This window comes from Carassius carassius, chromosome 24 (assembly GCF_963082965.1).
Source record: "Carassius carassius chromosome 24, fCarCar2.1, whole genome shotgun sequence".
NCBI lineage: Eukaryota > Metazoa > Chordata > Actinopteri > Cypriniformes > Cyprinidae > Carassius > Carassius carassius.
In genome coordinates this window covers 28,674,964-28,690,203 of record NC_081778.1, presented here as the reverse complement: position 1 = coordinate 28,690,203, position 15,240 = coordinate 28,674,964, and the positions used below count along the sequence as shown (strand labels likewise).

At 36.3% G+C, this 15,240-nt stretch overlaps 1 protein-coding gene across 1 annotated transcript in view; it reads left to right on the top strand.

The window, feature by feature from the left end:
* LOC132103382 (high affinity nerve growth factor receptor-like) overlaps positions 1–15,240 on the top strand; it is a 35,438-nt gene that overhangs the window by 668 nt on the left and 19,530 nt on the right. The window contains exons 2-11 of the mRNA XM_059508448.1: positions 5,447–5,521; positions 5,628–5,699; positions 8,737–8,805; positions 8,990–9,141; positions 9,602–9,744; positions 10,060–10,198; positions 13,158–13,490; positions 13,584–13,601; positions 14,028–14,083; positions 14,170–14,272. Coding sequence (XP_059364431.1) covers positions 5,447–5,521; positions 5,628–5,699; positions 8,737–8,805; positions 8,990–9,141; positions 9,602–9,744; positions 10,060–10,198; positions 13,158–13,490; positions 13,584–13,601; positions 14,028–14,083; positions 14,170–14,272 — 1,160 coding nt within the window. The remainder of the gene's footprint in view (positions 1–5,446; positions 5,522–5,627; positions 5,700–8,736; positions 8,806–8,989; positions 9,142–9,601; positions 9,745–10,059; positions 10,199–13,157; positions 13,491–13,583; positions 13,602–14,027; positions 14,084–14,169; positions 14,273–15,240) is intronic.

The following is a 15,240-nucleotide window of genomic DNA, read 5'->3' as shown; positions in this document are numbered from 1 at the left end:
TAAATGGTCAGAAAACATCTCCATGTTCATGTGTGTTTAGTCAGAAGGATGGTTCCCTGAGGTGTAGGACTTGAGATCAGTTTAGTGCACTTCATTCAGAATTGTGTTTATATCACTATAGCACTCATGTTTATAGTAGGAAACATAATCGCAACACCTTTTACAATCATCTCAGTTTCATGCATTCTCTCTTGCCCATCCCTTAGGTGTAACCAATGCAATACTGAAATGGAAAGAAATGCTAGAAAAAAGCCTGATAATTGGTTAACTCTAAGTTAGTTTACCATACACCACAAAAAAAAGCTATTATATTTAAAAATAATTTATAGTAAAAACAATATCCTTCTCATATTTAAGACATTAATTTTTTTAAAGCAGTGATGCATCTCATTTTCATATTATTTACGTCCACTTGGGGTATTTTTTTATATTTACTTAATTAATGTTTATTGCATTATTTTAGTGGTATTTAGATGTGTTTTACCTTGATTGTATTTGTTTGGATCACAATGTGCGTTGGCCATATTTATTTTTGGTCACAGATGCTGAAAAGCCCATTTCTGTTGAACTGTACATCATCATACGCATCATTTATTATTATGCTGAAGAGTTGTCTATGCTTTTTTGAGACCAAGTTTTTAAGGTCTGGCTCTCTTGGTTCTTTAAAAGAGATGAGACATAATATATATATATATATATATATATATATATATATATATATATATATATATATATATATATATATATATACACACACACACATTGCTGCGTATATGGAAAAAAGTAAGTAAAGTAAAAAGTTAGAACCTGGGTTTAAATCCCTAGCTAATATATCATGTTATAATAAATCAAGCTTAAACTTAAATGGAAGAGATCAACATGCAATTTCATTGTACAGAAAAGAGGAGCTTTGACATATTTGTTAATAACTCCTATTGTTTTCTATAGGAGCAGGGGGGGGGGGGTGAATTGACATCTACCAATAAATCTAAAGTGATTAATTTAATTATTAGGATAACTGTTTGTAAAACATAGTTTCCAAAATGCATCACACAATGTCTGATGTCATCATCACTGCATTTTTAGTTCTGCACAGTTGCCACTGTTGTTTTCCTCAGTACACCTGCTCAAGTGCGATTCCTGAACTCCAGTAGAGTCTTACATTTACTACAAGCATTCAATCAATAAATGAGAATGCACTTTTGCCAAGTGTTTACACAGAACACTTTGTTCCAATAAAGCCCCCCATAATTTAGCCATATTATTCAGATGGGCACAGTACAGAGGTACAGTGCTTCTACCAAGAAGGAAAACAAGAGACCATTAACTTCATACCAGTGGCAGAAATACATCATTCATCATGCTGTAAACTCCATTCTGTGAATTGGTCACAAATGCACTGCTGAAAACAATAGATGAAATATTGCCCACTTGACTCGATTCAATAAGCCAGAGCAGTTTGAGATGTCGTCCCACCTGCTCTGTAATTGCATTATGGCTCTCTGAGTCAATCTGAGGCTAATAAATATCCGTTTGTGCTTCTTGAATACAACTGGACTGAATCACAGATCAAAAGATTCCAATAAATTCTGTAGAAATGTCTTTAGTTATCAGCATATATATTAGAAAAAGATTATTATGTACAGTTTAGAGAAGATTTAAGGCAGCAACATTATTATCAGCATGACTGTACAGTGAAAAAACAACTGGTGTAGAATTTACTCTGAAATGATTTTTACTAAGAAATTGCTAGTAAATTTCACAAATAATTACAAAGAAATAAATGAATTAATTTGCGAATGCTTGAAAACATCATATTGAATTTAATTTAGTTGGATGTGCACTTTAACATCATATGAGTCTGTAAATATTGGTTTACGAAAAGTATTTCTGAGATAAGTTCTGTGGTTTATTTAGCTTTTCCAATGTCAAGTGCTACTGTCAGTAGACACTGCCCTGCAGAATGAAATATTCTAGATGTTTAGAGACTTGGTTTCACCATGGCGCACAAAACCATGGCAACACCATGAATGGTTTTGAATAGTTTTTTTTTTTTTTTACTTTGTACTGAATTAGGGAACACGTCATATGATGTATGCCTATTGTCAATACATCTCTATATAGTTTGATTCACTGAGCCATTGTGGAGAAACCATTTAAACTTTTCTCTAAAATAATACAAGTTCTCCTTCCTGGAAGTACAAATGCTTTTCGACAAATCGGTGTGGAAATGAAAAGTAATTGATTTCAAAATACTTCACTGATGGTGCTCATGCCTCATATTAACATCTGCAAGGGAACACTACTATTTCATTTAACTCAAAGAGACCTGGAATTACACACTTCAGGAGTTTTAGAGTGGAGATAAAAAAAGTTTCTACTTCTATATGTACTCATGTGAACATTAAAGCATTTTAGCATTTATTTAAATATCTAAATGCATTCATATATATTTTATATACATAAAAATAATGCAATCTCAGGAAGGCGTCACTATAATGAAAAGTTTCGTTACACATTGGGTTACATATTGTAATGGGTTACATGTTGTAACCCTTGTACCCTGAAGGAGGGAACTGAGACGTCACATCAGTGACCGACGAATTGGGAATCTCGCCAGAAAGACCAATCTACTTCGAGTGTAAACTAAATGAGCCAATGCACATTGGCATGAGATGATTGCATCTAGCTGCCGCTGATCGCAATGTGAGTATAAATATGCAGCAGATGCACTGCATATTCAGGTTTTGGCTGAGGAGCCGAGCCGGTGACCCAGTGCTCATTTTCACTTTCGATGTCACGTCGGTGATCGGCGAATTGGTAATCCCTACCAAAGCGCCACGGATGCTGTCCCTTCAGGTGTCCTGTGCGAGCCTCGTGTGCCCCTTTTTGGAGTAGGCCGGTAGGGATAGCACTACCCACTCCGTAGCACTACCCACTCAGTGATATTGGATAACACTGGGAAAATTTACCTGCGGAAGCACCATCCTCAACTCAAAGGAGGTTTCGGAAGCACTTACACAATATGGAAACCGTTTAGGTGCATATGAGAGAAGATTCAGAAATTCAGCCGGGAAACATGGGATCTGAGGCTATGCTGTGGACTGACTGGGATGACCCGGATTGAGACATGTGAGGACACATCATTCAGGTCTATCACTGCAAACCAATCTTGGAGATGGATGCACCCAAAGAAGTGTTTCTGTATTAACATCTTGAATGGTAGACTATGAAGGACCTGGATATAACCCACTGCCTTTCTTGGGTACAATGAATTAGAAGCTATAAAACCCCATCTTCATATTGGCTGGAGGGACCGGCTCTATCACGTTCTTTGCCAGCAGGACTGCAATCTCCACATGCAAGACAGGTCATCAGATGTCTTCACTGATGTGAAGCGGATGCCTCTAAACTTGGGGGTACACCAGGTGAATTGAATAGCACTGCCAAGTCTGATGATCTAAAGGAGCCAGCAAGACGGTATGGGCAGTGCTAGCCAGGCTTCCAGATACTTTACAAGCGGTACCGACTTACCTGCAGTGGGGCAGCAAGGTGGAACTCAGGGACCCGGATCGGGTAGGTTGTGGGCTGACCAAAATGGGTTCTTAGTGTGCAGTGAAACACTTAAGTGGTACCATATTTGGGCAGAGGGTGCATGAGGAGGGCCTTTGATAGCGCTTTCGACCTGCTCACTGCTGCTTGCTGGTGACAGAGTGAGAAATGGCACTGGACCGTCTACAACTCTCTGTGCCCTCTTAAGACACAGAGATAGAGGAAACCGCTCTTTTGTCAAGATTTTGGACACCACCAACTGTGAGTCAGTGGTGGGACAAACCAAAACAAAACAAAAGTGGTGCATTCACCATCTCCCAAAGAGCCGCTCCCTCCATCTCTGGGTTGCCTGTCACAGGGCCTCTTGCTCTTGTGCACCAGGTTCGGCGGGGGCCTGGGCGGGCGGGGTGGCTGCCCTGCCACTGGCTCTACGACGCTGCTTTGGTGGAGGCAGCAGCAGCCCATCGGGGCAGGGTGATGGATCCTGGCAGTAAAAGGTGCCATCCATGGCCTGGTGAGCTTTTCTCGCACCTCTGGGAAGAATGGCACTGGAGTGGGGCACTGAAAACTAGCGCAGGCCACCCCAATAAACTAGTCATCCAACCTCAAGGACTCGGGACATGGTGGAGTTTGTCTCCACTCGAACCCAAACCTCTCTGTGGCCCAAGAAAGCACAGCCATCATCTCTGGATCCAATTCAGGCTTTGCTACCATCCTGGAGGGCGGCAGCACAGCTGAAACTTCCTCTCCAAATAGCTCTGGCTCGCCCTCCGATGCAGTGATCGATTTCCGATTGACGGAAGGAGCCCCAAAGGATATGGCTGGTATGCTCCTTTTTCCTACCCAGCAAGTTCCTGAGGGAGCTCAACTGCTTGAGGAGTGCTAAAGGAGTGAGGGACCCTCGGAATTTGGTTCCTCGGAAGAGTCAGTACCACTGTGATCCTGAGACTACCCAAGCTACTGCCTGAAGTAGTCCTCTCCTGACTTCTCCATAGATCGAGCCTCCACTCCTTTTGAGGTAATGGAGCCTGAACCGCAACTCTGAGATGGTCATCTTCCCACAATGAGAACATGACGCATCCATGAATGCAACCTCAGCATGCTTAACACCTGGTATGTGAGTGTTTAAAAAGACATGCCCACCCGTGATTGCTCTTTTATGGAAAAAGACTCTTTTAGCATGCTAAAGCACACAGGGGAAATGGCCGCCTGAATCACAAACAGGGGGTAGTGCAGCCTAATGTGTGCAACCCACATGACGCGGGAAAAACAACCACCGCTGTAGTGCCATTCCGCCAACACAAGAATCTCCCAGAGAGCATGCTGAACTCGTCTGTTCATTCAATGCTTGGCAGGAGCAGAACGATGATATTGCTTGGCTCTGAAGCGAAAAGCTGATTTTGTGGTGCATCTGCTGCCTATTTATACTAGCGCTGCGATCAGTGGCAGCTGGATGTAGTCATTGCATGGCAATGTGCATTCACTCGTTTTGTTTACATTAGAAGTAGATTGGTCTCTCTGGCGATATTCCTAATTCGTCGGTCATTGGTCATTTTTTTATGTTTCAACAAAGCAAGATAAGCCTTAGTCAACAAGAAATTCAGTTTGAAAACTATTTTACTTTCATAATATAACATGTTTGTGATTTTAAAAAGATAATCACTGAAAAAAATAATTAACTGTAGGATTAAATGTAGGATGTGTATTAATGAAAAGTGGGCATTACATACCAGAATGGAGTCCAGTGGATGTAGAGTTAATGTAACACTAACATATGGTAAATAGTTTCAGATTTGAATAAATTACATTGATAATGAATATTATTAGAGGGCCTATTTTCATGCAGCATTATTTTTGTTGAATTTCAACCTGTTCTTTCATTTCAACCCTCTAGCTACATAGAGAGTCAAGAAAACCTGGAGAACATCACAGACATAGACCTCACCAACTACAGAGAACTGAAGAACCTGTAAGTATAACACAATCTACAAAAGATGTATAAGATTCCAAAAGATTTTCAAGTAACTTATGATTTTAATGAGACTTCATTCTATGCATTCATATATGTATTTCAGGACAGTCACAGATTGTGGGTTGGTATACATCTCTGAAAATGCATTCCAGCATAATTCTAAACTGCAGTATGTGTGAGTATTCTTCAGATATATGACTGGCCTTCCCACAATACACTTGGGACTCAGAGCTTGTATCTGTCAATCATTTCAAATCCTCTTCACTCCTGATAAATGAAGCTGTTTTATTGGTCTCAGGTGGTAAAAACCCATTTAAACACATTTAAAGTTAGTCATCAACCAAATGAATACTGAGGAAAACCTTTCCACATTTCACATCCAGTAATCATTTTAATGCATTCATTTTCCCATAATTCAATAGGAAATTTGCAGAGATAATCACATATTTCAAGAGCATTATAACAATCTGAAAAACCGTGTTTGGTGGGTTGGAGGAGACTTTATAAAATCAGCTTGGCTCATGAATATTAATTACATAACATGACATCCAGTAGTTCTTCCTGATTTGCTTTTTGCAATGAAATCGTGTGACAGAGGCTTTTGCTAAGTAAAGGAACAGTTCACCCAAAAATGAACAATTCTGTGATAATTTATGCACTGTCCTATCATTTGAAATCTGTAATCTGTTATTTTTTCTATGGAATTAATTCATTATGCTCTAAACGAGACTTAAGTTGTATATATATATATATATATATATATATATATATATATAGTAACTGGATGAAAAAGAATATAGTTTGAAAAAAAATGAAAAAATAATATCATATTAGTCTTTAAATTATATAAGGGTAAGTGCATAATTACTTAATTTCTGGGGAATAATTAATTACATTTAGGGGAATTATTAATTAAAAATCTATAATAATAATAATATTAATAATAATAATATTAATGATTCCCCCCCCCCCAAAAAAAGGTTTCTAAGCCATTAATTTCATGAAAATCTAATCATCCTTCATGTCATGTCATAAACCTGTATGCAGTTATTTTTTTCTACAGACTAAAACATTTTGAATAGTTCCCATATTGAATTCTTTCTTATGCATGTATTTATATATACTCATTTGAATTGTTGCTGGATGGAGAAAAAAAAACATCAGTTTTGGAATGACATGAGGGCGATTAAATAATAAAAATTTTATAATGATGATTTCCAAAAAACTGGGGCTACACTTGATGTCATTTAAATCATGTATGCAACAAATCAAACATCACATTATAGATCCTCCTTATAGAACCTCCTCAGCAAATGTCTTAGAATAAAGGTACATAACATAAATCAGTCTAAAAACACACTGTACAAATTATTTTTCAAAGTTGTAAAGAAAAAGTATGTTTTACTTGAAAATACTATTCAAAATTTAATGTTTTATTCAATGTGTTTATCAATTCCTCCTCATTGTGAAACTTACTAGCAATTTCTGAGTAAAAGTTTTTTTTTATTTTTTCAGTGTAGAAGCATAACTATTTTCAAATCACCCATTTTAAAGGTACAGGTTGTAGCACCTGCCACTAGAGTGCGCACTACCAAAACAATAACAATCGCCTGGTTTGATGACGCTAAGAAAGAGCGTGGAATGATGGGATTTGTTGTCTTCTACCCAACCACTGACGGCCATCAATCAGACGGAAAGATAAATCATGGATTTAACGCGAGTTCAACGATTTGTGCGAGTAGATTACATACAAAGTCAATGCAAAGATGCGATCAGACTATGGATCAGATGCGTCCTCCCACGGGTCTAGAGATGCGATGCCCCGAGTTTGGCGCCCCATAATACTAATCTTGTTGATCGTTATAATAGCATACGTTTTCAGTAAAGATACGAATCAAAACAACTCACCTGTCAAGTAAAACACAAGAGAGATCGGCATCTCTTTCTAGTTGAAGTTTTTTGTGAAGCTTCTTCCGCATTTGTCCACGACACTGTTGTCATGTGGTTTCTACATCAGTTAAGGCGGTAACAAAGGGTAACTAACGTCATCGACAGGCTACTGCACTGCCCCGTGTCACTGTTTAGAATGGGAATTTTCTCAGGATTTAGAGATATTGTTAGTAATCAGCTGGACAAAATATATAACACTAGACTAGTGGTTTTGGGATATTTTACTGCAAAAATCTTACAAATTGTACCTTTAAGGCTCAAACTAAAGATCGGACATCTATTTCCTCCCAAAGGGAAGATTTCTAATCATGGCATCAACGAAACACTAACAACATTAGCTGAAAGGTTGTTGACCCTTATCTCTATTATCGTGTAATCGTTATCTCTCAGTGTGCGACATGCCCACTGTTGTAGATGTGGGGGAAAGCGTCACACAGAACGGGGGAACTGGAGGGTTCTGGTGAAACATGAGAGCATATCCAGCAGTCACCTTTTACTCGCCCACTTTGGCATATTATTGACAACTGATGCATAATAAATATACTCCACTAAGGGTCCATTATCATGCAATCAATATTTCACAGAGGGAGAATCTCTGAGAGTCTGTATCTCTGCGAGCATCTTGTGGCGGTGGGGATTTACAATATAAAACTCAGAAACATAAATGAGTCTATCTTTTATTCGCTTGACCCACCTAGCATGGCTTCGGCTCTTTAACCCACTGCCTCCCCCTCTTCTCGACGCCAGCTGCTAGATGCTCTCTACCTACAGTAGAATTGAGCTGTAATAGATAGGCCCCGATGGCTGACCCATCTGACATTAACATTTGGGAGTAGGGAAAACAAATATTTGAACCTTTGCTGGCCTCCATTAGCCCTGCCACAGAGAATCTATATGCGTGAATCCATCACTGTTCCCTTGGCTGTCACCTCTCTTTATTTAACTTTTTGATTTTAGCTTCCATCTCGCAAATTCAATTAGACAGGACAACAAATATCTCTGAATCAGAAACCTTGAATTGAGAAGTTTCTGTTCACAAGCAAAAACTTGTTCTAGCTTGTCTGTGAGAAAGAGAAGATATTCACTCAACTAATTAAGCTTGAGTCCATTTGTCAGCCAATACAGAGAAATGAGTGCCAGTGTTATTAAAAAAAATGCACTGCTGTTATGAAATATTTTGCTGCATTGTATCTTGTTATGAGGTTTGAGATTTATACAAAATACTAAGCTTAAATATTGCTTAAATATCTCTTCTCTTACAGAAACCTGGCCTCAAATTTTCTGGTGCACATCAGTTGGAGGGTGTTCCAATCGGTCCCTCTGTTGAGTCTGTGAGTAACACACTGCACTGAGATTTTACAGTTTTATACTCTGCTGGTGATATGAGACTGAAAATGTGAACAATTTACCTCTGTCTGAAAAGTTGAAATGATACATCTGAGGTCCTGCGCAAGTATTATTTTCTGAAAGCATGAAATAAGCATAAGTAATGACACCTGCTTCTCTTTTGCACAGAATCTTAAGGGACAATCAGCTCACCTGCTCATGTGACATTTACTGGCTTCAGCAGTGGCACAGAAAAAGACAAAGCGACACAGATTCTCAACAAAACTGCATGAACAATGGCAACAACATTCAGCTGGATTCATTTGAAATGGATAACTGCAGTAAGGGCTCTTATCTGGAATGAAACCTGTTTTAGGATGAATTGTGTTATTTTACCCGTTTAAAATGAAGAGACAATAAACAAGCCATTCATAGACTGATTTCCCCCAAAACTTGGGACGGAGCTATTCAGTTGACTGACCAATGGCAAGTGTTTAGGAAACCTGTTTGAAATAATTATTATCTATAATTAATTACATACTTTGCATTTAAGATATTAAAACAAATTTGTCATGATGGATACTTTACAATATTACACAGTAATATTCAGTGTCACACCATACTTTAGAAATCATTCTAAAATGCTGATTTGGTGCTTAAGCAACATTTTTTTCCCCCATTATAATTAATGTTGCAAACAATTGTCCTGCTTAATATTTTTGTGGAATTTCTCATCTTTTTTTTCAGAATTTTTTGATTAATCAAAAGAACAGCATTTATCTATTGTTTTGTGGTCTGAAGGCATTCCTGAGGTCACAATTCACCCATCGACACTGACCACTCAAGAAGGTGGAAATCTGACCTTTACGTGCCTGGTGACTGGAGTACCAACACCGACGATCCGCTGGAGAACAGAGCACCTACAGTCCAACTGGAACCTGCAGGTACATGACACTGCTTTCAGATAAGGATGCTGTCAATGAAGTAATCGATGGAAACTGACCAAAGTAATTAACCATGTACTTGAATGAAGATCACTTGTTGGTAGTGGGATATAATAAACATGCAATTATAACCCTTTTGTTGTAGTATTCCTCACTTTGGACAATTAATATGTAAAAAAAAAGGACTCGGTTGAAAGGACTCCTGTTCAAGCCCCTTACCCCAGTCCACTAAAATCTGGTTGTTGCAGGACTTCGAGAAAAGTTGTTTACTTTGTCATTCAGTTAAATCTTGCCTATATCAATCCTTGTCTGCAGCAAGGAATCTGGGGTTCAACCCTGGAGCTGGTTCTCCACATGAGGAACGTGTCGTCTAGAGACAACCTGCACAACCTCACCTGTGAGGCAGAGAATCGTGCTGGAATGGGAGAAGCCATGGTGCAGATAGACATTGAATGTATGTGATGAAACTTTTCTGTTCTTTAATTTCTGTCAATTAAAAAAAAAATAATAATACTATGTACATTCTTATTTTGTTTTTTCGTTTTGTATAAATGTGAATCAGTGCATTTTTACATTTAAATGCAACTGCAGATGAGATGTCTATGCAAAAAAAAAGTAACTTAGATTAAATTTAAAAAAAAGAAAGTAGCCCTGTAAAATATAAAGATATGTTTTTATGTTATTATCATTTTAATTTTTAGTCATTTTGTAATGTTTTTTTGTCATTTTTGTTAATTGTGTGATTTTTTACATTACAGTTTATTCAGCTTTATTGTTGCATCACTGAAGTATCATTATATATATATTTGTTTTTTTTTACTAATATTTTCATTTTTTTCTGTTTTCCATTTTTCATTTAAATTTTTTTTTTCTGGTCATTTTTAATGCATATATAGTTTTATTTCAGCTTTACTTTCAGTTATTTTTAGCACATCAAGATAAAATTAAATGAAAATGATAAATGTATCTCCAAATGTTTAAAAAAGTTAATAATAATAATAATATATGTATATGTAATATATGTAATATATGTTATACGTTTTAATTAATTTAAGTTTTTAATTTTTTTATTTCGTTTTTATTCTTCATGTAGTCTGATAGTAATTTTGTCTTATAGTTATTTCAGCTTTATTTTAATAAAACATTTTTTTCTTTTTTTTTGATGTATGTTTTTAATAGTTTCAGTTTTAGTAATAGATAATAACCCTGCTCTTGACAGCAAGCAACAGCATTGCAAGATTTTTCATCGAAAATCCTCCCATATGACCGCACTCCACACCACAGCAGTTATCACTGTTTATCAGAAAGAAGAAAAACAGTGCTTGACTTCAGACAAATGTATAGCCATCAGGGGAGCGATAATGACTGTCAGGAAAATGGGATTATAACCGTCTTCAGATCTTGTTTGTTCTCTACTAATGGATTTCTCTCCCCCATAGTCCGGAAATATAATTGTGAGGACTGATTGGCAGATTGAAAGTGTGCTAGATGCCAGTCTATCAGAATCATGTGACTGGTGGATAACGGCTCGTCAACAGCCACTGCTTAATTAGCAGAGCGGTTATATTAACATGCTCACAAAATCCAGGCATAGTTCCGATCCAAAACCTCTTTAATTAAACCCAGATGCCAATCGATAATATAATTCCCCAGCGTTAGTTATGGCCTCAGCATATTGTACTCACTGCTAACTGTAGCTCCAGATGATGAAATTCACCTAAAGCCCATCCACCTCTACCACAACCCGATGGATTCAACAATTTAATTCCTTTTGATAACCACAATTAGTGGAAATCACAGATGGCTCTGGAACTCAACCGGTAACATGGGGTCTGTGTAACGAGGATGGTTTTTAAGCGTGAACTCTAGGCCATGACACAAATGACTGCGATTCTCTTTGCCAAGCACTTTCCGCAGACAGGGTCACGGGTTAAAAGCAGAGAAATGGTTATGAAGCAGAAAGCCGGCTGTGTGCATCAGCATGTTCTCCCGGCTAAAAGAACCGTTTCCTGCATCCCACCTTCAGCAGGCTCTCAAGTGCCTCTTGTGGTTAGGTCCCCTAAACAGACAGGGATTTATTATTTATAACAGGTCAACAGGTTTACTGTAAAGATGGAGCACATTGATTCATAGAAAAAAATTATGACGGATGTACCAGTCATTTGAGCTATTCTGAAGAACAGGTACTGGAGATAGAAAAGCATTATCCATGGAGGAACATTACGTGAACTACTTTGATTGAGCTTGAAAGCCAAATACAGCAATTATTTCAAGCAGCAACCGATTTTAAATTTATGTAAATGAGCAGTGATGCAAAGCAATGACTACCAATAGAAATGCATACAGCTTGCTGATAGAGTTGTAACAGCAGCTGAATGAGAGTGACAACTAGAGACTAGAGGAATTTAATCACTGTCAGTGGGACAAACACACTTAAACACACACACACTATTTAAAAAAAATATACATATATTTATTGTTATTATTAATAATATTAATATAGTATAGATTTTAAAGTATATATATATTGATACTGTACATATTTTAATGCCAATTTTTAAAATAGTTATTATCATCATCATCATCATCAACAATTTTTATATTGATATAGGCCTAGTATATATATATATATACAGTATGTATTTTAAGGTGATTTCAAAAACAGTATTAATGTAATAATAATAATAATAATAATAATAAATACTATTTTTAAAAATTAGCTTTATAATGTATACTGTATTTCATTTTCAAGTCCTCATAATAATAAATTATAAATAAATAATCCTCTTGGAAGTTTATTACATTTTCATATAAATAAAGGTTGTTGCACATTAAAAAATCTACAAAATCAATAAATAAAAAAGAGATACTAAAACACACATGTAAATGTACACACATGCAAAATCATACAAAATAAATATTTAAAATATACATTTTGAAATCTGCTTTACAAATTTTTTTTATTTCAATAAGAAAACATAAACATTATTGTACCAGTAGTTTTAAGTTACTTTTTTTATGCACAAATTGTTCTTATGTAACGTATAAAATATGTTATTTTATAAATATTCTTTTGTATTATAATCAAAGTTAATAATTCAGTTATTTAATAATAATAACTTCAACAAAAATAATTTGAATTTAAATCAATCGCTTTTTTTGCTATCTGCTATCGATCATATTGCACACACAACTCTGACATGCACTCTTAAACTTGAATTGATCTTTTAGATTATTACCTCACCCTTACTCCAAGATTATATAAAAAGTAATCTAGATCTCAATATAGGCACAAAAAAATAAAAAAATAAAAAAATAAATGAATAAAAGTAAATATCAAATATCGGCCGATACTGTGATTGTGAATGATGTCTCACTGCACACGTGTGAACTCATTCCCCCTATGTGTTTAGTTCCAGTGCGGATCTTGTTTCTAAATGACCCAGAAGCACAACATCACTGGTGTTTTCCATTCGCTGTGGACAGCAATCCTCCAGCCACCTTCAAATGGCTGTACAACAACACGACTCTCGTCGAATCAGTCTACGCCTACACCGAGCTGATCAGAGACGCAGCCGATGGCTCTGTTCAACACGGCTGTCTGTTCCTCAACAAGCCCACACACCTCAACAACGGCAACTACACGCTCATCGTGGAGAATAAACTGGGCAGAGACCAGGCTACGGTAAACGGGAAGTTCATGGATAATCCTTTCGACCCCTTTGACCCGGAGGGCATCATTCCTGGTGAGTGCACATCATCATACAACATGTCATGTGTTTCATAAGCTGTGTGGTGCATTGAGTAATTTATTGTTATAATCTCTCTCCACATGCCAGTTCTCACTGAAAACCCAAGTAAGTTGTCAAAATCAAATTTTTATAGGCCAAATATCAAAATGTCCCCATTTAAAAATGCTAGTTTATCTCATTCACTGCACATACTTTCTCAGTATATTTGTCTTGCTTTCTAGTAAAAATATATAAGCATTCCTAAATCAAGATGGAAAATGTAATATGAGTAATAAAAATTGAATGAAAAAATTGGGTCCGAAAATTTAATTTCAAAGGGAAAATAAAAATTTTCTGTCACTTAATTTTAATATATTTTTCAGAAAATAAACACTTAATATCTTAATTATTATTTAATTATTTTACTTCTGTATCTTGATTTTAACAAAGTTTAGATATTTGTACTTGGAAACAAAATTAAACATTAAGTAAGAAAGTCATTTCTTTTGCAGTGTTCATAAAGTAACATTTCATTAAATGCTTTAACATCAGCAGCTCCCACTAACCAGTCAACGGAGACGGAGAAACTGGAGAGCAGAGAGTTTGGGGTAAGAGTCGAGTCACATATGATGCACAACTTATTACTTTTATATTCTTTAATAACAGTTCTCGCTCTAATTTTGCACAATCATAGGTGTCAGTAGCGGTGGGTCTCGCTGTGTTCGCTTGCACATTTCTGCTCATCATGGTTGTCGTCATCAATAAATTTGGACAGCATTCCAAATTTGGCATCCATCGTAAGTTATGCTTCCACATATAATCTTGAAAGTCAACATGAATGGTGCATGTTGTTTCTAATCTTTTTTGTTTTCTTAACCTTGCTTCATACTGCTCTGAAACAACTTTCCTTTTTGGCTGATGTTACAAAACCCACCCAACTATCCATTTTGGCATGTAACATCCACTTTTTACAATCAAATTAATTCTCAATGGATACAATCAAGCCTCACCCTACATTTTTTTCCTCATTAAACATCCTGTTCAGCTCGGAAATGCACCAGATTACGAATGCAAAATTACTTTATGTTGACTTTCTATGTATTATCAAAGTCCCTTTCAAGGAAAGTCAGTTTCACTCGACAGCTTTATTTGCAATTTTTTATTTATATATTTATATTTGGGAAATGCCAAATATAATTTAAAAACATGCATTTTTATATCCTGCATTGAATATCCTGTTTCCCTCAAAAATACAAAATGAGTTGTGATTAATATTTTATTTTTAGTTTTTATTTATTTTATTTGAAGTTTTTATGTATTACAGGCTGATACCATAGTCATAGTCATGTGATCTAAACATAGCAGCCACCATTTGTAGGATAAAACTGCTTTTTCTAGACTACTGAGATGACTTCATTTCTTATTATTTGACAATAATAACAATATAAAATCTTACTTTGAAGCCTTTAAAATCCAGATCAATTTGCATTTAATCTGAAGACTAAATCAATTGTATTTTCGCTTAACCAGAAGACTAAATCAGTTTACTTAGGTCTCAGATGAAGATGTTTTGGTCTTGAAGAGGTCTTTAATGGGAAAGAGAACTATCTCAAACAAATGCATCACAGAAACAAACCAGGTGCAGCTAACACAACAGCAGAAGTAGTTAGTGTTAAATGAAAGCCAGAGACAGCACAATCATGGCAAATGACAAAATGACTTTCTCCAATATTATTTTGGAATCTGAATGAGTTCCACAGGAGGC